Source organism: Ctenocephalides felis, unplaced genomic scaffold, assembly GCF_003426905.1.
Source record: "Ctenocephalides felis isolate EL2017-DRISC unplaced genomic scaffold, ASM342690v1 CF-g0.4_SCAFFOLD_00845, whole genome shotgun sequence".
Taxonomy (NCBI): Eukaryota; Metazoa; Arthropoda; class Insecta; order Siphonaptera; family Pulicidae; genus Ctenocephalides; species Ctenocephalides felis.
This window is the reverse complement of record NW_020536999.1, coordinates 84,877,483-84,905,330: the sequence shown is the minus strand read 5'-3', so window position 1 is coordinate 84,905,330 and position 27,848 is coordinate 84,877,483. Positions and strand designations below refer to the sequence as shown.

General features: G+C 32.5%; 2 protein-coding genes across 2 annotated transcripts in view; both read right to left on the bottom strand.

The window, feature by feature from the left end:
- Positions 1 to 2,209: 2,209 nt before the first annotated feature.
- On the bottom strand, positions 2,210 to 10,562 carry LOC113391199. Its single transcript, XM_026627151.1, has 4 exons — positions 10,468 to 10,562; positions 7,302 to 7,460; positions 6,594 to 6,813; positions 2,210 to 2,448 (listed from the first exon to the last, which is right to left on the bottom strand). The coding sequence occupies exons 1-4, from the start codon at positions 10,555 to 10,557 to the stop codon at positions 2,210 to 2,212; spliced, it is 708 nt and encodes a 235-aa protein (XP_026482936.1). The 5' UTR covers positions 10,558 to 10,562.
- Positions 10,563 to 13,654: 3,092 nt separating this feature from the next.
- Positions 13,655 to 27,848, bottom strand: part of LOC113391198 — a 36,546-nt gene continuing 22,352 nt past the window's right edge. The window contains exons 7-8 of the mRNA XM_026627150.1: positions 21,586 to 21,711; positions 13,655 to 13,939 (exon numbers count right to left, since the gene is read on the bottom strand). Coding sequence (XP_026482935.1) covers positions 13,655 to 13,939; positions 21,586 to 21,711 — 411 coding nt within the window. The remainder of the gene's footprint in view (positions 13,940 to 21,585; positions 21,712 to 27,848) is intronic.

Genomic DNA, 27,848 nt, shown 5'->3' with positions numbered 1-27,848 from the left:
ACGACACATCCAACACACAATACCGCTGCGACACGCAAATACATCCACATTTGACACGCTTCCTCAAAAAATATTAGTAAAAATTAAATTAAAGAACAATATAAAGAAACTGTGGCAACGTACTGGTGACAGACTACTAAAGGAACACGTAAACAGACTGACAAAAATTATTCATAATGAGATACGTGAGCACCGGAATGACACTTGGACTAAAAAACTAGAAACCATCAACACTGACCCGCACAAAGTTTGGCAAACAGCCAAAAGACTGACGAGGAAAACAACACCTATCCCGCCACTCAAACTACCTGACAACAACTACGCCACGACACCAGCAGACAAAGCAGAAATTTTAGCAACACACTTTGAAAACATACACAGACAAAACGCCGACATGTCCAACGCAGACTTAAGACGAGACGTACGCAATTCTATTCAAAATTTTACTGAACAATTTAACGACAAAGACCTACGAATAGACCCTGCCACAGTTTCAGAAATAAAGTTGACAATCAGAAAACTACCGAACAGGAAAGCACCCGGACCGGACGGACTACAAAATATAATACTGAAACAACTACCAACGAACGCATACATACTAATCACACGACTGGTTAACCGTATAATGGCCAAAGGCCACTTTCCTGCTTCATGGAAAACATCGACCATATTTCCTATCCTGAAGCCGAGGAAACAGCCAGACTCTCCGCAAAATTACAGACCAATCAGCCTCCTCAATACAATGAGCAAAGTAACTGAAAAGGTACTACTCAAACGCATCAACAGACACATCAGACGAAACAAGATTATACCAGACACACAGTACGGCTTTAGGAACAGCACTCTACGTTACATCCACTGACACAACTAATAGAAAACACTGTACTCAACTTCAATAGACGAAACCATACCGGATTGGTGTTGCTCGATTTCGAGAAGGCTTTTGACACCATCTGGATGGACGGACTGATACACAAATTCATAACCCTTAACTTTCCACCATACATCACAAAACTACTCCATTCTTACCTCGCTGACCGTAATTTCACAGTTCAAGTAGACAACACACCCTCGACGATTAAACAAGTGACGGCGGGAGTACCGCAGGGCTCGATCCTGGGACCGTCCTTGTTTAACGTCTACATCCACGACATGCCCACTGACGCCGACACAACACTGTTGACATTTGCTGACGACACTGCCATTTACAGATCATCACGTTCACCTACGCTACTGACTACAAAAATACAGAGACATATAGACGCCCTGACTGATTACACGGAAAAATGGCAAATTAAAATCAATCCTTCTAAAACAGAAGCAATTTTCTTTACAAAAAGCCGTTGGTCCATTACACTTACTGACTTGACGAAACTAAAGGTAATGGGCCATGAAGCTGAGTGGTCCAAGGAAGTCAAATACCTTGGCGTAACCTTGGACTATAGACTCAGCTTCACAAAACATACGAATACAAAAATTGGACAGGCTTACGGGATGATGAATCTACTGAGACCTCTTTTGAACCACAACAGCCCGCTAAGCGTGAAGAACAAGCGGACACTTTACTTGACACTGATAAGACCATTACTGACATACGCCGCTCCGGCATGGAACGCGACAACCAAGACCAACAGACGGAGACTACAAATAGCACAGAACAAAGCACTGCGACTGGTACTAGACAAATCAAGGAACCCACTGACGAGACACTACTACCCAACGAAATATTTACACGAACAGACGGACATACCGACCATACTCGAACACATAAAAAAGCTCACCGAGAATTTTTACCGAAAGTGTAGGGATCACGATAATAGTACCATCCGCGCGTTAGGCCAGTACACATCAGAAATGATCTGGTACGGGAACTATGCCATGCCTAACTACCTGATCGAGCCCGCAGTGAATACATAAGCCATAAAACAATGAATAAAGGATTTTTTTTAGGTGACAAAAATCGTCTCCTTTTTTTGTCCTTGCGAAATAATGAATAAAATATTGTACAAATACAAATATATAGACAATATTGTAAAACCACAAACTTTTGGGTAAAATACCCCCAGGGTAGACAAACCCACATATAATTCACTGTATTTTACACTGTATATATTGAATAAATTTTTATTTCTGTCTGTCTGTCTGTCTGTCTGGCGACGCGTTCTGCAGAGTTCGTTAAAATCTAAATTACCACTCTTGTGAATTTAGTTCAGATTATTTTATGCATATAATATTCATTTTTTTGCTGAGATTCTAATAAATTGCCTTTACCATTCTGGTTCCTCTTAGTAACATTTGGTCGGCTAGCGCTCGCTTTGAAATACTGTCCGACATGTGCTAAATAAAAATCAAGTAATTCGGTTTGTATCACATTTATATTTATTGAAGGCTCAGGATGGATGCCTGTTGATTTTTTGGAGCCCCAGTGACCCATTATCTGGTAGGGGCCTATCAATTATTATGATATTAGAAGAATTCTAACAGAGTGTGGAAGAATGTTTTGCATGTAGAAAATACTGGCAAAACTATTTGAATTGGAGATTTGCCCTTCAATAGCGTCTACGAATTTGATTTCTTGGTAACTATTTAATTTGCTTTTCAGTAGTCCGTCCTCTTAAACTTCTTCGTCCAATATTTATTTGTTGCAACGGAGATTTTAATAAATTGCCTTTACCATTCTGGTTCCTCTTACTAACATTTGGTCGGCTAGCACACGCTTTGAAATACTGTCCGACAGGTGTTACATAAAAATCAAGTAATTGGGTTTTTATTATATTTATATTTATACAAGGCTCAGTATGGATGCCTGTTGATTTTTTGGAGCCCCAGTGACCCATTAACTGGTAGGGGCCTATCAATTGTTATGAGGTTAGGAGAATTCCAACAGTATGGAAAAATGTTTTGCATGTAGAAAATACTGGCAAAACTATTTAAATTGGAGATTTGCCATTCAGTAGCCTCTTCGATTTTGATTTTTTGGTAACTATTTAATTTGCTTTTCAGTAGATTTATGATTATTCTTCTTGTTCAAGTCATGTTTGTTTTGACAAGGTATTGATTCTTTAGACTCTATAGAGTCCTTTTCTAATTTTTATATTTAATTTCAAAAAGCCCATTATATTTGACTCCTATGAATTTGATTGCCATTAAATAGAAGTTCTTTTTTTCATATCTATTTTCTAGTCAATCTAATCTTTTATTGCTTCTCATGACGAAATTCAGTTTGTTCGTTAGGAGAGTCCTTTTTGACTCGTAGAGTGCTTTATTTTATCAAATAGATATACAGTTTGTTTGTCAATAGAGTCCTCATACTTTATTAACTTCTCGCAGTATATATCTTTATGTTTCAGAGGTTTCTGAACAATTTGGCATACCTTAGAAAAAATGGATGTATGTTTGTAGGTGTGTGTATGTATATATGTATGTGCAGATACAATTTTTCGTCGACGATTCAGAGAACACGGATCAAGCGATTTGAATGGTCCAAAAAACATTTGATTCCTATTGATAAAGAAACCTGCTGATTAGTTTTTGTCAAAGGCAGCTGCAGCCGTTTCGAAGATACGGAGCAAAAAGTGTCAAAAATGGTAATTCAGTTTGATAACGGAGCGTCCGAATTCAATAATAGAAAAAACATTTTACTTGAATTGACAAAATGAAGAACTGATTAAATTGTTGAAAAGGCAGGTCCAGCGGTTTCAGAGATTTATGGTGAAAAAATATTCGAATACTAAAATGGCAATTATGAAATAGAGATTTATGGAAGGAAGATGTAAATTTAGAGTAGTATGCATTTTTTAATTCTGCATTGTGAAGATTAAAATTAAAAGAAAATTAATTCCAAAATTGAAATGGACAATCCTTGATAAAAATAAATAGGTTTTCGTAGTAAAAAAAGTTCATGTATTTTTAAAAATATAAATATGTAGTAAAAAAAATTCCTTGTAAAATAAAAAAAAATCTCGAAATACCAGTACATACTATATTCGAGGAAAAAAAATCAATGAAAAATAAAAATTGATCAATGATTTACAACAATTGTTTTATACATTTTCAAATAGATAATTATAATCACTATATATTTGATCGTTCAAAAAATATACAGTGAGGATCTTATTGCTCAAAACACTTGAGATAGTTTACATTAGCAAGAGGTGCCGAATGAATCCATCTGAGGATATATTTCTTACGATTAGAATTGTAAATTTAAATTTCATATTTGAAGTAAAAAACTTTGAATATTTTTGAAAAGTTTGAATTTTTTCTTTCGGAAAATTTTGAAATTAGCTTGAACCGCATAAACTTTAAAAATTAAAAATCTTGGTATGGAAGCCAACAAAATTGTAACAAAAAAATTAGAACTCATTTTTAAAAAATTTATCAAATATCTGGGGTAATTTGATGTGCATACTTCTAATGCTCATTTTTGACCAACAAATATCATTTTTTTTTACTTTTAGTCTGTATCTCCAAAACCGTTAGACCAGCCTCACCAAAAATTTCATCAATTATTCATGTTTTATGAATCATTCAAATCGGGTACTCCGTTCTCTCAAAAACTGAATTACCGTTTTTAGCACTTTTGGTCCCATACCTCCGAAACGGCTGGACCTGTTTCCACCAAAAACTAATCAGTACGTCTTCTTATCAATAGGAATCGAATGTTTTTTGAACCATTCAAATCGAAATTGTGGACAAAAAATTGTATCCAAACATACATACATACATACTACACACACACACACGCACATACATGTATCTATTTTTTCTAAGGTATGCCAAAATGTTCAGAAACCTTTAAAACGTAAAGATATGCAAAAATTTTCATTTTCGATTTTTTTGCAAGTACTATAACTCACCCTACGGGAAGTTAAAAATTTAGGTTGGATCACCCTTGATAAAAATAGTATTTTAAAGTAAAAAAAGTTGTATGTGTTTATCAATCCCACATTTAAAAAATATAATAAAAAAATTGACCAAAAATTAAAAAAAACTATTAAGATTGGACAACCATTGAAAAAACAAATTGTTTTTACAAGTAAAATTTAGGCTTCTTCTTTAATAAGCTCAAAAATCTGAACTAAAAATATGCCAAAAATATTCAATGACTGAACGCGCGATAAAAGTGAGTGAATTATTAAAATGGTTATAAACTAGTGGGGTGCATGGCATCGTGCCTATGGGGCAAATTGCTGGAACTTCCCGTACCGTAATTAAAAATCTTGGTACGGAACCCTAAAAAATTTACATAAAATGTGTACACATTATTAAAATCTCTATAAAGTATCTGATAATTTGATGTACATATATCCAATGAACATTTTTTTAACTTATTTTTATTGATAGTGCTTAACCGCTGGACCTGCCTTTCCAAAAATTTAATCAGTTCATCTTGTCAATACAAGTAAAATCGGACGCTACGCTCTCTTAAAAACCGAATTACCGTTTTTGGCACTTTTTGCTTCGTATCTACGGAATGGCTAGACCTGCCTTCGCCAAAAACTAATCAGCACGTCTCCTCATCAATTCGAATCGTAAGTTTTTTGAATTATTCAAATCGGTTGATCGGTGTTCCCGAAATCGTCCACCAAAATTTATGTCCGCACACACATATACATCCATTTTTTCTAAGATATGCCAAAATATTCAGAAACCTTTAAAACGTAAACATATATAGAAAATTTCATTTTCGATTTTTTGCGATCATTATAACTTGACTGAATCACATAGTCAAAAATATTCATTTTATGTATATAAGTAAGCTTTAAAACTTTAGCCAGAATTAAAATTGAAATCTGAATCACCTTCGATATACAAAAAAATGACATTTTTTTTTCCAAAAGTAATTCTTTTGTCACAAGCACAAGCTGAAAGTTTTTTGAATCATTCAATTCGGATGTTTATTTCTGTCAAAAACTGCCTTTTTTGTATATTTAGCTCTGTATCTTACAAATGGCTGAGCCTCTCTTCGCCAAAAACAAATAAACACTTCTCCCAATCATTACTAATTGAATGTTTTTTAGATCATTCAAATCGGATGCTCCGTTCTCTCAAAGACTCGATTTCTATTTTCTGCACTCTTTGCTCTTTATCTCCAAAAACAAATCAGCACATCTCCATATCAATAGGAATCGAATGTTTTTTGAACCATTCAAATCGGTTGAAAAAATGCGGACACACAAAACACACACACACATCCATTTTTTCTGAGGTATGCTAAAATGTCCAGAAACCTTCAAAACGTCGAAAAATGTAAAAATTTTGAATTTCTATTTTTGGACGATTACAATAACTTACCCTACGGAAAGTTAAAAATAGTGGTTAGTGCATTTTAATATTAATAAACAGGTATTTTTTAATGACACATTATAAAAAATCGCCCAAAAATTAAAAAAAATGTAAGGGTAAACAACCTTTATCACTAACCCTAGTATGCAAAATAGATAGTAGCCGATTCTCAAACCTACTGAATACAAATATAAAATTTAGTAAAAATCGGTAAAGCCGTTTCAGAGGAGTACGTGAACAAGCATTGTGGCATGAAAATTTTATATACACAAAAATCTTATCAAATCACCAATCACATATCCTACCTGCCAGATAAGTGTCATCCGTCACCATCAAGGTGGCAATCCTGACATCACTCCCTACTTCCATGCAGGTAAGCATCGCGCACTGGTGCCGGATATCGATGTAGTACAAGATGTCCATTTTGGAACCAACGCTTCCAGAAATAACAAACAGTTCACCAGATTCCAAATTGGAGGCGGCTATGTAGCGCCCAGATTGAGGAAAAGTTATGAAGTTGATAGGCTGCAAAAAAAGATAATGATCATTTATAAAAGAAAAAGATTTATAAAGATTCTGCCCCAAAACAGACCAATGTTATGGCAAGGTTATGTTATGAAGAACTTTTCATACTAAATATTGACAAAAGCCATGTGGTTGCTGTGCAATCAGGCGTATTTCTCAGGTTGTCAGATAGAAAACCTAACCTAGAAACCGCACAAATGTCAAAAAACTATCTTAGATAACAGGGTCTTTCTGGCCCAGCTTCATAGCATACGAGTGACGTTGCAGTTTATGTGTAAAACACCTGAATGCATATCAAATATATGACATTTTGACAGTATTCAGTATAATTCATTAGCATAATGTCTGGAAGTCGGAGCGTAACATGGCCTTGCCATAACATTTTTCTATCATGTGGCAGAATCGGCACCTTAGTCTAAATTTAACCAGATCCAAAATGTTCTGTGTTATAAAAAACCAAAAAGTGATTAATGTATAAAAAGGATCACCTGATCACTTAGTCTGAATTTAACCAGATCTGAAATATTCTGTGTATCGTACAAGTTGACCAGATGCAGGACACCATCAGTTCTTCCCAAAGCAGCATATGGCAGGCAGGGATTTGTAACCAATATCTTTGCGGATTCGTGGACCACAAGCACAGCATCCTACAGAGGTAGATGAATTAAAAAAATTAGTTTGTCCAATTGAAAAAACTAAACCTGATACATTTGTGCCAAATTCTAATCTATATCAATTGGTTAGAGTGCTGATTGCCTTAATGCATGTGGATGCCATGCATTTCTTTGAATATTAGACTTTTAGATATTTCGGAAAATCATTCTAAGGCTAAATATCATTTGAAACCAATTGGTAGTGCATGTCATAGTGCCTTAAGGCAAATTGCTGGAACTTACAGTATCGTATTTAAACATTTGAGGAATAAAAGTAATCAATAACACAGGCCTACAAAATTTTTTTTTTGTTTGGTGGATCAAATGTTAGAACTGATTCTTATAGTATTTTTACACTGATTTCAAATCTACCATTTTTTTGTATCAGCTCTAGTTTAGAACTTGGAAAGAAGTTGCCGAAACCAGGTCCATTCTAGGTCGTCACGGAAAATAACTTTTCACAGTATCAACTAATGTCCCAACTAAGGTCGAATGGGTCTTGCAAGTTTGTATGTACGAGTAGGCATATCTCATTAAAATAATATTCTGAATAGTATTACTATTTTGTACTCTCATTTCTTATATATCATATCTTGAAAACTAAAGCTCATAGAAAAAAACAAATGTCATTTTTGAAATCAGCGCCCCAAATATACTTAAAAACAGCATTAAAATCGTTTGCACCGTTTTCTTTGTTGGCCTGTGTAATTAATAAAATTGATCAATAATTTAAAATTGTTAATAGAATTTTGATTCATCATGAATTATATTTATCTGCAAAAATAAACAGACATGAAATGAAAAGTAATTTTTGGAATTTCTAAGATATTCATGTCATAGATTCATTTTTATAAATCTTATTTCCTAAATACATTTTTCTTTTGTCAAAAAAGTAAGTTTAAAACTCAAAAACAAAACATATTTTTAAGCATTATATTTACTTTGCTATAACCAACAAACAAACTCATAAACATATACACAAGCAGAAATTTATACATTTTAATTATATAATTTGTAATTTATGGTAACTGATGGTCTACCAGTTCACCTGTCTACCACTCTAAAAATATTTGTTTACTTGCTTTTCCTCAACCTGTATATCTGTCTATATCTACCTATCTACTTATTCATCTAATTACATGTCTATATATTTACTAGGGTTTGTCGGTTTTCAAAAACTGGTTTTAAACACTGGTTTTTTGGCAAAAATTATGGAATTCGCAAACCGGTTATTTACTGAAAAAAATCGGTTTTCACTGTATAAATGGAAAATGACAAATATAGCCAAATATAAAAGATAGATGAAAGCGTTTTGATTCTTGAAATCATATCGTTTCAATAGCATTTGATATCTTATCAGTCTCCCAGAATATTTGATATCAATGGTTCCCAGAAAGTTTTTGTATATAATAATTTAGATTTTTATACCAGTGTATATATTAATTCAAATCAGTATGACTTCTTTTTCAAGAAGTAACTTCCTCTACACAAACTTAAAAAAGAGTTTTAAACCCTAGAAGCCACAAAGTAAAGAAAAAACTTAGAATTATTATATCAGGCTTTAAAAACAATTAAGCATAATTTGGTCGCAAATATGAGAGTATTTTCTATTTCTATTTCAGTGAATAAACAAAGGACACGTTTAAGTAGCAATTCGATAGACGTTTTCCATTTTTTAAATAATATTTTATTAAACAAAAAACAATTAGAATGTTTAAAATGAATTAATTAAAATTGCTCGAAACAGAAATAAAAGTTTAGCTTAATTGTTTTTAAAACTAAAATTTATATTAACAAGTATGTATCAACATGTATCTAATATTTTTTAAATTTTTTTTTTAATTTAATGATTTTTTTTTATTTAAAAATATATTATATTTATTTATTCGGAAACATTTCTTTCACTATCATAAAAATATTTTCATTCGTAAATGTGAAAATGATGCATAGATAACGATTATTTTCAAAGTTATTTAATCAAGATAGACTATTATATTTTAGTTCTACTAATTAAAACTAACTAAAAAAATAATTTTGTTTACTATCTATAAAATTGAACAATAAATAAATTCAGTCAAATACTGCTTTAAATTACACTAAATTTGCGGATAAATTACAGAATATTCGAGCAAAAATTTATTTTCTATATAAAATGCGAAAACCGGTTAAAACCGGTTTTTTAGTAAAATTAAAATTTGATAACCGGTTTTCTGAAATGTCGGTTTTTGTATAAACCCTAATATTTACATATCTACTTATTCACATATCTGTCCACATATCTACCTAATCATCTATCTGCGTGTTTACCAGCCTATCTGTTTCCCTTTCAACTTGTATACCTGTCAGCATGTACATAACTACATGCATAACAAGTTGACCAGATGCAGGACACCATTTGTTCTTCCCAAAGCAGCATAAAGCAAGCATGATTTTGTAACCAGTATCTCCCTACCTGTTTACCTGTCTGCCAATTTACCTGTCTATATATCTATCTATCTATCTATTTGAATCCGTGCGCTCAAAATCGTCAACAATAATATGAATACATACACCCAGTGGCGTTGAAACCGTCTGGGCTGACTCTGAGCCCACCCATCAATCTCGAAAAAATTGATTTTCTTTTCCTGGAAACACTGGCTGCCTACAAAAACGAGCCAACCCATCAATCTGAAGATATGAAATTTTCTTTTTCTGGCAACATCGGCTGCCTACAAAATAAAAAAAACGAGCTCAATCTCAAGATATGAGATTTTCTCTTTATGCATGGCAACACTGGCTGCCTAAAAAAAATGAAAGAGCCCACCCATCACAAATTTGCTTCCGGCGCCACTGTTTACACCCATAGATCAATTTTTTCTGAGGTATGCCAGAATGTTCAGAAACCTTTGAAACGTAAAGACATACTAACATTTTAATTTTCGATGTACAACACACAAATATTCGATTTTCGAAACTTTTAAAACTAATTTGTGATCATAAGATTTCGATAAGACAATCTTACCTCGACTCCATCGTGAGCTCTCCAGAGTGTCAATTTGTTGTTGGAACTGAGGGTCACAACATGAGTCTGCAAGGGATTAACAATGTCCATGTGGGTGAAAGATCTGTAAATTAAAAGAAATCATTAAAACGACGAGAATAAAAAAACAAATACTATTTTTGCACAAAAGATCTAAGGACATTATCTAAAAAATCAATTCCTTCTATATATAAATATAAGATGATGATGAGAATCGCAAAAAGAGATGAACCCCTAAAGATAACGTTAGGAAATTGAGAATTAAAGAACGTGGATCATTTCAAATACCTGGGAAGCATCCTGATCAGAGATTAGGACAAATATCGTAAAAACCAAGATGGCATTCACGAAGAAGAGAACTATACTGATGAGGAAACTGTCTCTCAACTTGCGGAAGAGACTAATGAAGTGCTTTATCTGAAGCATAGCTCTGTACGGATCAGAGACATTGACTCTAAGAAAGGCCCATAACAACTACCTAGAGAGTTTTGATATGTGGTGCTGGAAGCGATTGGAAAAGATAAACTGGACAGACAAAATAACAAATGAAGAAGTCCTGAGAAGAGTGTGCGAATAAAAGACTTTACTAAGCACGATCCTGATAAGAAAAAGAAATTGAGTTGATCCCATTCTGCAAAGAGTGTCTACTACACGACGTAGTCGAAGGTAAAATAGAAGGACTAAAAGGATGATATGTAACGAACCTAATTTTTAAAAACTTAAAATTATGTAAAGGTTTCATACCCCTGCCCATTGCAGCAGGTTGTGTAACCCTGGCGGGTACCGTTAAGGACCTAGTATAAAACCGGTGCAATGGGCCTACTCATAGCAATTCAGTACAGTTGCCGACTGGAGTTATTGTACATATTTTCGTATATATTATTCAATAAAGAAATTATTAAGTAGAAAGTGTATTATCAATACCAAGGAAAAGAACCAAAGGTATCCGAAGGAAAGTGTGTTGTCTATACCGTATATAAAACCCAAGGTGTCCGAGGCAAACAGTCGTGCTCCCGCTATCAAATTCAATTCAAGGAATAGGAAAAAGAAGAATGCAGATGATTGACGACCAGGAACGGTAGCATGGTAGCAGGAGTGTGGAAAGTAAAATACACAGCAAAGTGTAAAAGGAGGGGGGAGTAAAATAGTGGTAATGGGAATGATAGACGACAAAGGGTAAGGGAATCATTTATTTGTGATGGCTCTCACACGATGGACCTGCCTTTAGACAGATTACCATTTATTATTATAATTATATATCTTATATATAAAATTCTTCTGTACTGGTGTATGATTTAATACTTCTCCTGAACGGTTATTCGGATTTTGATAATTCTTTTTAAAATTTGTCAAAGGAAATGTTTAAGATTTAATGAACGATAAACCTATAGTAATATTGTAGAAATAAAAGGCAAAAATTTCACAAAACCACTTGTCATGGTTTGACATTGAAAACATTTGAACATCATCTACTAGAAATGTCAATTCACTTGAAATTTTAATTTAGCTGAAATTATGAGCCTAGATAATGTTAGAATATAATATACAAGAAATATGTAATGTCTACATTATTATTGCCGAAAAACAGCTGAGATGTGCCAGAATTTAAAATAATATAAGATACTGTCAACAGTATATGTTTGGCAGATGAAATTATATAATTCAATTTAATAATTAACGCAACAAGTAATATAGTTAACGTCATACACTACAGATCAAGAGAACCGCTTAATATGTTCTATGTAGACTTAGAACCGAACAAGAATAACCATGAAATTTTTACTGTGAATAAAATTTTAAATAATATAGTACACTTTGAACCACCAATACGATCTTCACAAATTATCCAGTGTAGAAGATGCCCAGACTATGGACACAGCAAAACATATTGCAATAAGCCTCACATGTGCATTAAATGTGGAGACGATCATCCTTCTAAGTCATGTACTAGGTCTATAGAAACTCCAGCAACTTGTGCTTACTGTTTGAATAATCATACTGCTAACTTTAAAGGGTGTCCAGTATATCAGAAAATTATTGCAAGAAAAGAAGATCAAATGAACAGACCACACGGTAACCAAATTATGTAGTACAAATATGTGTTTCTACTTATTAAAAAAATGATTTAGAACATTCTTTCATGTGTCAAAAAATCATTTGTTTGGCGTTGGATATGGAATATTTTTTAAGTTGATCTTAGATTTAAGAGTGCTCATATATGAACTAGATTTTACAAATTAATTCATCTAAGATTTGAACATAAACAATAATGTTTGTTAAATTATCAGTAAGAAAAATGTACTTTAGAAATTATAATTGCCAAAAAGCAACAAATATATCGTACGAGAATATAAAAATTATAGACTAAATTATTGAAGCAATTATGTTGGGTGGTAAAATCAAGTGTGATATTGTCTTTTACCGCAGATACTATATTATTTTTTTCTGAATTTCTTAAGATGTCTTATTCTAAATTTGATTATCTTATACTAAGAAGATAAATGAGAATAAGATCATAAATAAATCACAAAGACAGGACATCAAATAGGATATTAAAAAGTTTAGGACAGGATATTAGAAAATTTTGAATTTTTGAATTGTAGTCGTGATTACAGGACAACGTCTGTCGGGTCATCTAGTATATATATATATATATACACCTAAGTCTGTTTTTACACGGAGATTGGTTCCAGAAGAATCCGTGTAAAAAAAACGTGTAAAAAAAGACATTGATCTTATACAAAAATGGGTGATTTGTTCCTAATCTCTAAAACCTATTAAAATTGGTGAAAAACAAGAATTTTTAAGAACAAGAATTACATTAGTGCTATTCACATTTGCTTTGACCAGTAACAATTGTTTGTACGCGCTAAAGGGGAATTCACTTAAATCTAAGCTAGTGTTCGCAAACTATCGATACTATCGATGGTTTCAGACTTTTTTCTTTCATAAATACTTTTTTGTGATATGAACATACTTCGCAAAAATTTAATTTGACAGAAAAAAATTAGGTACATAAAATTTCAAATCGTGCTAAATGGAATAAATTCGTGTAAAAAAATTAAAAATATTCAATTTTCAAACCGTGTTATATCAAAACCGTGTTCAAAAAGACCGTGTAAAAACAGACTTAGTGTATATATATATATATATATATATATATATATATCTAATTATTTAAATTATGTTTTCCCACTTGCATGTTAAACTGTGCAATTTTATGAAATTCCGTGGGTTCTTCGGAATCGAATTGAATCGTAAATTCAAAACAGCCCCCATTCGATGTCCAGCATAGCAGCGTATCCCTGCCGATGGCGCAGTCCAGTTGCCGAATCGAGCAGTCTGGGGGCCCACTCGACTTCCAAACGGTTCGCCATTCGTTCCCATTGCCCGATTGTAAAACGCGTTCGGAGCTGATGATTGCATTCGGCGGCATCTGCTCGTTTGAAAAAAACTGGAAAGGAGACAGAGGTATCATATATTATATGATGTTATTGATTTGTTTGAATTCTGATGACGGGTTTAGTTATTCTGATAATCAATAAAACTTAACTAGCCGGGCGCATGGCATCGTGCCTTAAGGCAAATTGCTGGAACTTCCGTACCAAAAAAAATTTTTTTTTTTTTTGAAAAGATTGACATTTTTGAAGAAAAATACATTTTTGAGAAACTGTAAGTTTTTGAGAAAAAATACTTTTTTTGGAAAAAAGACTGAAAAAAAACTGTTTTCTTTATTTTGAAATATTTTGTAAATTCTGAACTTCTTTCCAAAGCAATCGTACTGCTTTAACTGCATAGAGACGAAATATCGAAGCGCGTCGCCGCCTAACGGATAAACATTGGTACGGAACCCATTGGAAGGTAAACAAAATTTATACTTATTGTTAAAATCTCTATAAAATATCTGATAATTTGATGTGCATATGTCTAATGATCATTTTTGACCGCCAAATTGCTTTTTTTACTTTTTTCATTAGATCTCCGACACCGCTAGACCTTCATGACAATTTAATCAGTTGTTCATTTTGCCAATACAAGTATGATGTTTTTTTAAATATTAAAATCAGACACTCCGTTCTCTTAAAAACCGAGTTACCGTTTGTGGCACTTTTTGCCCCGTATCTTCGAAATGACTAGACCTGCCTATGCCAAAAACTAATCAGTACGTCTCCTTATCAACAGCAATAGAATATTTTTTGAATAATTGAAACCGGTTGAACCGTGTTCCCGAAATCGTCGACGAAAATTTGTATCCGCACACGTACACACACACACTTGCATGCATTTTTTCTAATAATAAGGTATGCCAAAGTATTCTAATAATAATTATTATTATTATATATTATATATAATATATGTTGGCCAGTGGTGTTGTCCTAATTTTTTTACGGGAACGCGTATAGTTGACTAGTTGATATTTGCCTTGAGGCAAGTTACATGAACTTCCCGATATGTGTAAATAATCGATTTAATCGATAAAAAATAAATTAATTTATGAGTGTATAAAAGTATCCGAGTGGATTTATTACACATAATTGAAAATGAACAAACACGTTAACTCGGAGTATTTTCTAAAAACAAATTTTCAAACAATTTTTAAAATTAAACTACTTGTCGTAAGGCCGTAATATTTTAGTAAGTTCTATAAGGCCATGATATATATCGCCAAAAAAAGTTCCATAAAAATCGTCTTAAATTTTTTTTTTCAACAGTTAATTACAAGAAAACGTTTCGGTAGATTTTCATCTAAAACTAATCAGTATCAGTCCCAGTCCCAACTAATATCTTTCAAATAGTTTTTGATTTCTTAAAATCGATTTGGTAGAAAGAGCTTCAACGTCGACAAAAAGTTTAACACTTTTTTTCAAATTACAAAGAAACGGCTCGAAAAATCGTCTCACAAAACTGACAAACTATAGTGCTCATTGAGATACATCGAATGACTTTTAAATTTCTGAAATCGGTTCAGGCGTTTTTGAGTAAACTTCGATGAAAGGTCTATTTTTGACAAATGCCCAAAAAACTATACCAATTTTTGCAAACTTTGACGAATTTTTAAAGCTAAACGAGTTCTCGTAGGGCGGTAATATTTTAGTATGATCTAGAATACTATGGTATCTACCGTCAAAAAAAAAGCATAAAAATCGTCGAATTTTTTTTTAAAACTGTATTACAACAAAACGAAAAACTAATCAGCACGATTCTCAACCAATATCTATCGAACGGTTTTTGAATTTTCAAAATCGATTCAGAATTGCGGGCTAAAACGTGGACGAAAAATTTTTCACTTTTCTGCGATTTACGACGAAACGGCCGATTTTCGCTCAAAACTCGAAAACCCTAGTCGTCATCGAGATACATCGAATGGCTTTTAAATTTTTGAAATCGGTCCACCCGTTTTTGAGAAAACGTTGATTTACGGCAAAAAATCTGCTCACACACACGCATACACACACATACTTTTTCCAAATTTAATCTCATTCGATTCAGAATGGCTTTAAACGTCGAGAAAACACAAAATTAGCGAATCGGATTTTTTGATGAAAATATAAACTTCTCCTTCGGGAAGTTAATAATAAAACCGACGTTTTACGGTACATCCTCGAAAACAAGATTCAGGCCCTCACTGCTTTGAAGCGTTTGTTTGGAATGATTTGCCATCGTTCGTGTTCGTGTTTGTTCTTCTTTGTATTTTCTTGTTCGTTGTGGAAAGGTGTGGATGCACCTTTATTAGCATTTGACATGTTGGTGTTACATATTTTTAATGTTGTTCAAACTGCGAGGTAAAAATGAGATAGAAATGTCAAAGTTATTAATGAAATTATTTTGTATTATATTTAAACAAAATGAATTAATAAAAATATAATAAAACATATTTATTATAGATTTAAAGCACACAAATTAAAAGTCTTTTTATATTTTTGTAAGCCATTGTTAGTTTATGTTTAAGAAGCATCAAGTGCCTGAAATGTCAGAAGAAACAAACACAAGGACAACAATTAAAATAGAACCACTCGAATGTCTTCAAGTTAAACAAGATTTAGATGATTATGAAATAACAGAAGTATGTCCCGAAGACGAAGAAATATATCCACAACAATTTTTAGAATCTGAAGTAATAATAGATGAACATATAAAGTTAGAACCAATTGATGATCAAGATGCGGCCACAAGTACAAATGAAGTAAATTTAGATCAAACAACATATAACTTAAAACAACTCCATCAATGTAAAATATGCAACAAATCATTCAAAGCAAAAGAAAAATTAAAACGGCATGGAATTGTCCACACCGGAGAACGCCTGTTCAAATGTGAAAAATGTAATAAAACATTCACACGAAAAGACTCATTAAACCTACACGAAAAAACTCATACCGTGGAACGCCCTTTCAAATGCGAAATATGCAATAAAGCATTCACTTCAGAAAAAAACTTAAAACTGCATGAAATGACACATACCGGGGAGCGTCCCCATGAATGTGAAATATGCAATAAAAAATTTACACAATTTCGCTTCTTGAAAGCACATTCATTACTGCACAAAGAAGAACGTCCTTACAAATGTGAAATATGCAATAAAGGATTTCTACAATCAACTCATTTTAAAATACATTTATTAGGACATACTGAAGATCGCCCTCATAAATGTACATCATGTAGTAAAACATTTACAACAAAACAAAAGTTGGAGCGGCATGAAACTCTTCATACTGAGGAACGTCCTTTTGCATGTGAGATATGCAGTAAAACATACAAAACAAAACAAACATTAAACCAACATAAATTAATCCATACTAAAGAGTGCACACATAAATGTTTATTATGCAATGAACAATTTACACATGTACGGTTTTTGAGAGAACATTTATTAGTGCACAAAGAAGATCGCCCTTTCAAATGTGATTTATGCAATAAGAGATTTATACGATCAAGTCATTTAAGCAGACATTTATTAGGACACACCGAAGAACACGCTTATAAATGTGAAATTTGTAATAAAGCATTCAAAACAAAACAAGCTCTGGATAAACATGTAATGATACATGCAGATGCAGATTGAGCAAGTTTCTTAACACTAGAATGACGGAGGTTGGTTGTATACTATTGTGTAATAATGCAATTGATAAATAATCAAAGTACATGGCCAGAGCGCGAATGCGGAAGTGCACATATGTCACGTCCTATACCTGATAAATAGAATAGTGATTGTCCATCGAATTCAGTGAGTCTTAAGAGAGAGTCTAGTCTAGAGTAGTCTTAGAATATTATGCTAAGGAGATTATGTCTGGCGGATTTTGTAATAAGAAAGAATAAATAAAGTGTACAATTCAACAAATGCATTTTCTATTGAATCAGAAGCAAGAAACATATCTCTTTCAGCTTATATCTTACTGAAAGTACACACGATTCCGAAGAGATCTATTTTACGAACCTGTAATTCAAACTTACTTCTACTGCTCGACCCAAGGCACCAGGATAGGGTTGGAAAGATTTACTACCCAATCGGACAAAGAATCTACCTGTGATTACAATAGTGCTGGAGTGTAAGTCAACACAACATTGGACCCCAACTCATACCTAGACCTCCTACAAATTATATTATTTCAATACCAATTTTGCCTGATTGAGAGTCAATTTGGGTAAGGGATTAGGGAGGAATAGATATTAATTATTGTATTGCTTTCATTGTACTATGAAAGACCAAAACCAACATTTATTAATGTCAACCACTATACATATTTATATAATAATAAATTATATTTATAATAGCATTAAAAATATTTATAATGTTTGAAAGCAATAATGTGATTAAAGTCATGCCTCAAATACGACATGATCGGTTTGTCATTGCAATTATCATTTAGAACTTGAACCTTAGAGAAATTACATTAGGCAAATGAAGTGTTTGCTGATTAATAAATTTTATAATATTCGATCACACAGTGGTCAGCTGTGATATAACAATCTTGAATAATTTCAAATACTAGCAATAAATTAATTACATAGATGTTTATTATGAAGTATATCTGTATATAAATAATACACAGCTACACAAACTATTATTGTGCTTGATTACTTATTTAGAGTGATAAATCTAAATATCAATTCATTTTCATTATTTATAAAAATATGCAACTTTGTAATACTTTACATTTGTAATACTTTTACATTTGAACGAGAACAGTTGTTTCACTTGTCATGTAATTAAATTTAACATACATTCATTGGCTGTTTGTTTTTTTTTTTTAACTATTTCGCTAGCGATACAGTCTCATTCTTTGAGCAGCTCTTGTCTATGAATTTCGAAACTAGTGGTGTATGGCATCGTGCCTTAAGGCAAATTGCTGGAACTTCCCGTACCGTAACGAAATGTTCGAGGAATATCAAATGTTTTCAAATAGATTAGTATAAATATTGTAACATTGTCTAATATTTATAAGAATTATATAAACTGAATCGCGAAGTTAAAATTATTTGTTTAAAATATATTAGAACTTTAGTCAGATTTAAAATAAAATCAGAATTATTTACAATGTGCAAAAAAAAAGAAACATTTTTTTCGTCCAAAAGCAATTTTGTTAAAACAAGCAGAAAGTTTTTTGAATCATTCAAATCGGACGCTTAGTTCTCTCAAAAACTGCTAATTTTTGCACATTTAGCTCTGTATCTTTGAAATGGCTGAACCTGCCTTTGCCAAAAACTAATCACCTCCTTTTCTCAATCATTACAAATTGAATATTTATTAGATCACTCAAATCGGATCTTCGTTCTTTCAAAAACGCGTTGTATTTTCTGCACTCTTTGCTCCGTATCTCCGTAATGGCTGGACCTGCCTCTGCCAAAAACTAATCAGCACATTTCCCTATCAATAGGAATCGAATGTTTTTTCAACCATTCAAATCGGTTGATCCGTGCGCCCGAAAACTTGGACGGAAAAATCCGGGCATACAAAACACACACACACATTCATTTTTGAATGAGGTATGCCAAAATGTTCAGAAACCTTCAAAACGTGAAGATATGCGAGAATTTTCATTTTCGATTTTCGGCCCATTACTATAACTACCCTACGGAAAGTTAAAAAAATATAGTAACCACGAATAATACAAAATAATTCCAAAAAGTTACGTTTATTACGCGCCACACATTTTTCATTTGTTTTATTACGCATACAATCAAAGCAATCATACTCACGCGATACGACGACCAATCACAATCGACCCGTATAGAAATGATATCATCGAGAGCGAATGACGAATCATTTCGTTGCATTTTCACACATTTACACCCTAGTCGCCCCTAAAGAAGTTTTACTTCAAAAATGACTTGAAATTGTTATGTATATCACATAAAAATGCAAATTGAGTCAAATTACTCGCTCCTTCATTCTAGTGTTAAAATGCATTTGTATTCTTAAATTGGTGAGATAATTATAATGTAAGAAAACTGATAACAAAAATTTGAATAAACCATGAAAACATCAACTTATAATCCTTTTAGCTCACTCTTTAATATTCAATAAACAATTTACACATTTTTTAAGAGAAATTTATAGAGGCACGGTTTTTTGAGAGAAATTTATTAATGCACAAAGAAGATCGCCCTTTCAAATGTGATTTATGCAATAAAAGATTTATACGATCAAGCCATTTAAGTAGACATTTATTAGGGCACAATGAAGAACACCCTTATAAATGTGAAATTTGCATTAAAGCCTTCAAAACAAAACAAGCTCTGGACAAACATGTATTGATACATGCTGCAGATTGAGCAAGTTCTTTAAAAATGCATTTGTATACTTAAATTGGTGAAAGAATTATAATGTAAGAAAAATGATACCGAAAATTTAAATAAACCATGAAAAAATTTCATCATCTTATAACGGTGGTATGGCACAAACTTCACAATATACAATGACCTGAAAATGTTAACTGTAGGGGAAACAATACAAGACTGTGCCTTAATCCATAGAAACAAATTAGAGACCCACCCAAACCCAAAAGTTGAAGACATCCTACTGACAATAGAAGACTGAAAAAGACATGGCTATTGGATTATGCGCAAACTAACTGAGAAGATATATCACTGGATTATCTTAGATAACACACACTTTTTATTTTAGTATACGTAGTTAGTTTTAGTTTATAAAAATTATTATTGTTTTTTTGATTGCTATAATGCTATAATAAAGTAAAGTGCAAAAACAAATTGCTCAATATTTTCAACTGTCTCGAGCTATTATAAACAATATTTGTTTAAATTATGACAGAAGCAGTGTTTTGTTTATAAAATTCTTGAGGCCATAAACAATATATTACTGAAGCACCTTGCTTTATTGTTGGTGACCCAAAAATATTAGTATATAACGGTAATCTATTTGTGTTCAGGATTTTATATTGGACTATAACATCCAATAAAATCTTGTAATGCGTTAATTATAAGTAAAGTGTAGTTTAGAGTGTTATCAATAAATTGGTTGGAGGAAGATTCTCTATTTATTGCTACCATAAGTCTTCCAGTTTATAACTTAGGAATAACCCAGATTTGAAGAAATGATATTCAAACCACGAGTCACCAACACCAGTGGCAGGTCGATTTTGGATTGCCAAGCTTTACCCCTATGCATCATTTACCCATACGACAACCAGAGGCGGCCAAGAGACAAACTAATCAACCCCAACATAATTAACCACACCATTTCACATTTCAATATATATTGTCAAAAACAACTTATATGTAACTTCTTCCTTAGTGTATAATATTAAGGTGGCCATATTTTTTAAGTCAAAACCGGGACGATATTTTTTAATATTTGTTATCCGGGATGAAGGTATACTAAGTAACTTAATTATGGTTTTAAAATAACAAACACTATTTAAGAAAACAATAAGTTTTTTTTAAATTAATCAATTTGTTTTTAATGAGATTTGCAGACTTCTAGTAAGAACTTTTTTCAATGATATGTATATTTTCTTCATAATCAACTTGAAGAAATTGGCATTTGTTTTTATAGTTTTTGTTAATTTTTGTGAATTGAAAATAAAAGCTTTATATATATATATATATATATATATATATAAACTATTTTCATCTTACTCTGAGTTCTCCATTCGGTCCAGACACCAGAATTCCATTTTTATACCAGCAAGCACAAGTTGCGTTATCTCCAATGAAGCCGGGCCACTCTATTACTGACTCCAATTTGCGACTTTCCAGCAAAACCTTATAATTATAATAAAAATGTATGAAAATTATGTATATAAAACACATTATGTATATAATATACATCAAAACTTCTTTTGAGCGGAAAAGTTACATTGAAAATGGGACAGAGCAAGTTTTGAAACATTTGTAACAGAACTATTTAATAATAGTGCAAAAATGAGCACTTATTTATAATATTTGTAATATAATATAAATATAATATATTAGTTCCAGATTTTCTGTATATCTAAAATTGTAAAAAAAATTCTAACTAACAACCTTCACTTTTCAATGAAAAGTATTTATTTAATTTTGGCCAAGTTTTGACCAGTGCTTTTTCTATTTAACCCGGGACCATTCAGGGTAGGGGTATAAATGTATGAATATAAATACCTGTAACTTATAATGACGGAGAGACTAGCAAAAGTAACGATAGAAGGAGGTTGTAGATTCAAGATCAATATATATTGTAAACTAAAAAGTGGTTTTATTCACATATCTTATGGTGATGGAATATTTATACTTTACAGTCCGCTTAATATCTAATCATAGTGATCCTCACAAAAAATTTTATTTATAATAATTTCTGCATTTCGGGATTTTCTTTTATACATTTGTTACATTATACACTTTTCATCCAGTAAACCACAAGACATAATAAATCCGTGAAGGTTACGTAACGCCGCCTCTTACGCACGTGGCATGTACGTAACCTGGCGAGGCACACAGAAGTATCTACTTCGCAAGAAAGTTCTGGCTGTTACCTTGCACTAATACGCCGCGGTTGGCTCTTAAAATATTAAAAAAAACATATTACTAGACTAAAAACCTTCACTTTTCAAAAAAAAATGTCATAAAATTTTTCATTAATAATTGTTTCTACTTTTCGGGATTTTTTTGTCACATCTGTTACATCATACACTTTTTATCCAGTAAATCACAATATATAATAAAAGGTGAAGGTTACGTAGAGCCGCCCCTAACGCACGTAACATGTACGTAACATGTACGAGAGGCACACAGCAGTATCTATTTCGCAGGCAAGAACGTAACGGCTGTTACGTTGCACTAGCGCTGCTGTTGCCTTTTTTCCACATAACTAAGTTCAATAAAAAGCGCGTAGGTGTCTCTCATGTTACATATAACAATTTAATGAAATTTACTACAAATAATTTGTAGTATTTATATTTTGTGTTTTAAAATAAACACTTACTAAAATTAGAACAGATAATACTTTGAGATAAAGGTGTGTATGGTTGCATATATGTATATTGAACAACTAAAAATTACGAGATCATTTAACAAGTTAGATTCTTCATGCTTTTGTTGTGTTTGTGTATAAATGTTAATTTCGTTTGGTAAATTTATAGAATAAAAGTTTGTATGAATTGTGTGATGTCTTTGTATCTACTTTTGAATTTAGTGTTTGTGGAATCACCCTTAATCTTGTTCAAAGATTATTATTATACTAGTTCATGTTCTCTGTTTCATTTTCTAAATTTTTTGTTACGTTTGACCTATATACATTGCCTTACAATCTTTTCAATTGATTTTGTACTCAGTGGTGTATCCACTTGTGTTGTAGTTAAAGTTTTATTTATATAAAAAAAGTTTAAATAATGCATTGTTTCAAGTAAGTGAATTATTTAAAGGTGCTAGAATTTTTTGAATTCAAAAACCTTTGTTATATATAAATTCTAGTAAGAACTCCGGTAAGATAATCATTCTTTCTTCAAATGATATTCCAGTCTCAAGGAAATCGTCCTAATGGGAGGTCCCAGGTGGTGAACAATGGGCATACGTAGATTTAAAGTTAGTGGTTACTATTGGGGCACTCTAAATGAGCCAAAACAAGATTTTTCAAAATTTTGACTCAATCTTTGGGTCAATGCATGGGACATCAGAATTCATTTAAGAGATATAGTTTCTTCAGCAAAGTATCTTATTTTGATCCCTAATATTCAAAAATCTTCAAATATGTTCCTAGGCGACGTTTTTCACCCATACAAATCAATCTGTCCTAATATATATAAATATTTATTTTAAATTACCTTGAGTATATCTCCTTCAGTGTTTACCAAATAAAGTGTGGCATCATATGAAAACACTGGATTCAGTTTAGGATACTTATTCGTGTAGGGGGGCCCAGACTCAACTAACTGAACAGGCTGCAAAGTGAAAAAAAGTCATAACGGTTTTCAAAAATTAAATATAAACATAAAATAAGTAAAATTCAAACAAAACATTCCATTTATAAGAAATTCAATAACATGCAATTCAATTTCTTCCAACATTTTTACAAATTTACAAATTTAGGGACTGATTCTGAAGCATAACAGAAAAATATTATGGCAAGGCCATGTTATGAAAAACTTTCCACACTCAATATTGACAAATATCATGTGGAGTCAAGCGATTTCCTCAGGTTGTCAGACAGTAAACCTAACCCAGACACCTCTTAGACAAAGGGTCTTTCTGAACCAGCTTCATAACATACGAGTGAAGTTGAAGTTCATGTGTAAAATGCCTGAATGCACAGCAAACACATGACATTTTGACAGTATTCAGTATGATCCATTAGCATAATGTATGCAAGTTGGAGCATAACATGGCCTTGCCATAACATTTTTCTGTTATGCGGCAGAATCGGCCGCTTAGTCTCAAACGATTAAGAAATAAATCAGTTGGATAATGTTGGATTTTATTACAATTTTTTTTATTACTAACCTGTCTCTGTATGTAACCCTTTCCTGCACCGATACTGACTTCCCAAACAATCAGTTGACTAGACTGCTCTGCAAGTTGAACAACATGAATCGGTTGTGCCGGTGAGCATCTACAATAAATAAATATTGTTTGTTAAGTATTAGGATAATAATTAATATATGGTTGAAAGACAAAGATATCTAATTGCATATTACCAGATAGATTCTTCTGGTTTTTGGTGTGTATGTGTGTTAACATTAATCTTATTTGGTAAATTTATAGATAAAAGGTTGTATGAATTGTGTGATGTCTAAGTGCAATAGTAATTAGTATTGAAATATTGATTATATTTAATAAAATGTTTAAATTGTACATTCAACTCTTTGTCAAATATTATAAAATTAATTACCAATTTGTCAAACTAGTTTGTTACATTTGTGCAAAATTGAATAATCTGTAAGAGTTTCTACAAAAACACATTTACAACAAAAATACCACTTACACCCAGTTTCTTTATATATACAATGTTTTCCTTGTCTCTGGTTTTGCATATGTAATTATTTCTCAAATCAAAAAGTTGATCATTTATTTTCATGTCTTCCGGCGTTTTAATTAATCTAATTATATTTTTTACTCACTTTAAAATTTGCTTAGGCCCATCCATTCCTGATGGGATGCTCAAGAGTTGCTCGTTGGTTCTCCAGCACCACAACTGAATTTCATAATTTGGAAGACCGGTCAGACTCACCAGGTAATCAGACTCAGTGAAGACCAGGGATAAATACTTATCCGTCGTACCGGTACCTGGAAGAATAAAAATATTGGATTGCAAATAACTACTGTTCGCTGCTGCACTTTGCCTTTTAGCACATGATGCTGGTCACATTGAGGTAACTTTAGAAACATGTAGGTAGTGCTTGGGATTATTATCGCTATTAGTTGCGTATTATTTTTAAATAGAGTGCAGAAACGAACAGTTTCAGAAATATTCAATTTCAATTTTGTAAATAGAAAGAAGCTGGTACGGCTCACAACAAAATATTGAAGTTTATGGTATAAATATTGGGTTTTGGAGTTTACTCCATCAAAAATGACAAAGTTCTAGTGGATCTACTAAAGTTGATGAAGACTAATTCAAAGCCAAAATTCATAAGATCATTGAAATAAGGCTACATATCTCACGCACAACAATTGTAGGCCCTGGGCTAAGAAATTTGATATTTGGGTACTTCAAAAAAAAAAACAAATCATGAACTTTTTCAATGCGCACTTTGCCCAAAGTCAAACCAAATCTTTCTTTATAAAAAAATCGTCACTTGTGAAAAAAAAAACATGGGTTCATGTATTGAAAACAATCAGAGCTTGGTAAACAAGATGAACCAGCAAAAACTATATCGAAATCCTTGGATTCAAAGAAGATCATGCTGTCAGTTTGGTAGAACCACAAAAATGTTGTTTTTTGAGCTGCTTCAAAGGGACCAAACGATGCATCCTGGTGTTTACAGCCAACAATTAATGAAGTAAAGAAGAGCAACCAGAATTGTCTGGAATCGCAAAGTGCATTGGATACTCGTGGAAAACCATTACAAATGATACCATGTCCCTAATACAGCTTTGATCTGGCACCATCTGATTCCTTACATTACGAAATTTGCAGAATTCTTTGAAAGATAACACATTGAGTTAAATAAAAAATATATAATGGATCAAAAACTATTTTAAAGATTAAACCAGATTTTTCTTCCAAGAAGACCACTTGTGAAAAAACATGGGTTATGTGCTGTAACATGTATTGGAAACAATCAGAGTTCGGTTAACAAGACGAAACAGCAGAAACTATATCAAAATCCTTGGATCCATAAAAAATCATGCTGTCAGTTTGGTGGTACAACAAAGGTGTTTTTTGAGCTGCTTTGAAGAGTCGAAAGCAATGCATTCTGATGTTTACAGTCAGCCAATAATTAATCTAAGATCGTAAAGTGCATTGAAAACTCGTGGAAAACTATTGAAGCTTGAAAGTGATACCAGATCCCTAATACATCAGCTTTGATCTGGCACCATCTGATTCTTAACATTACAAAATTTGCTACATTTACAAAATTTGTAACACATGAAACAATCAATTCAGTTTTATGTTGACAAGGACCAAAAATTTTATAGTAAGATATCATAAAAAAAGTTGGCCAAAGATTATTGAGTAAAATAGAACTATTCTTTGTTCAAAAAAAGTGTCAACTACCAAAATTGCCATCATTGCCAAGCCAATATTTTGTTAACAGATATTTTTTGGTTACAAAGTTATCCTAAAACCAGTGTGGACGTACGGTCTTCAAATATAGGGTTCAGCAAAGAATATTTGTATGTTGCTATTTGCTGGATTAATACAGCGCTTCCAAAACGAAGTATTACGCCAAGCCATTTGTGCTCCAAGATATATGCCCACCTGGCTAATCCGCCAAGACACACGTACTCCCACAGTAAAAGAAAAAATTAAAAAAGATTGCCCAAAGCTACAAAAATAAAATCGATGGACACCCCAAGGAGCTCGGAGCAAGTCTATATAATGTCACGCATCAAAAAAGGCTGAACAGGACGGAGTTATCAGAATTGACACATTGATTGCATATCTTCATTGTTCTTCATTACATTCCTTTATTATTTATTTTTTATTTAGACTAGGATAGTCATCATAGATATGAGTTTTTTATAGCATTAGTTATTTAAGTACTTATATAGTAATCAGCAAATAGTAACAGAATATATCCACACTAGAAAGAATTACCAATGGGTAATCTTTCTAAATAAACCATATATTATAACATACCAATTACTAAATGTCTTCACTAAGACAGATTGTAATTTGAATGGTAAATAAGAAAAAAAAACCAAAAAAAAACAAACTTTTGGTAATTTGTTTACTTACATGGCATCTCACCGACTCTCACAAAGTCTGGATATCTCATAACCAGTATTCGAGGATCTGAGCACTTTTCAGCTATGGCGAACATGTTAATGTATCGATGACCTTAAATAAAAAAAATTGAGATAAAAGCTTCAGTAAGAACGTATTATTTGACGCAGGTTGCTTTTACCAGAATGTAAAACAACGACAAATTTCTTTTCCTAAGTCTTACCAGCCAGTGCCTGGACGCCGTCGCCAGTGGCGTAGCTGTTAGCCCTGTAGCAGGACTCCTGTTTAGTAACAACATTATAAAAAAGCGACATGGAACCGCAGCTGCCGCCACGACATCTCGTCCAATGAACACCACATCGATCAGTTCACCACAAATTAAACCATCTGCAATTGAAAATATTGTAATAGTCCAATCATTATAGCAAGTTCACCTCGAAATTCGAGATACCCAGCTGCAAGTCTGTCTTCACTCTAAAGATGTCTCAAAACCTACATATATTATTGACAACCTACCACATGTAGGTTTTGAGACAAT

Excerpts from the sequence above, each read along its gene's own strand:
- LOC113391199 (XM_026627151.1), bottom strand. The coding sequence starts at position 10,557 with ATGGACATTGTTAATCCCTTGCAGACTCATGTTGTGACCCTCAGTTCC. Across the intron at positions 7,461-10,467 it reads GAGCTCACGATGGAGTCGAG|GATGCTGTGCTTGTGGTCCA; the intron begins GTAAGATTGTCT and ends CTACCTCTGTAG. Across the intron at positions 2,449-6,593 it reads GGATGACACTTATCTGGCAG|GCCCCTACCAGATAATGGGT; the intron begins GTAGGATATGTG and ends AATAATTGATAG.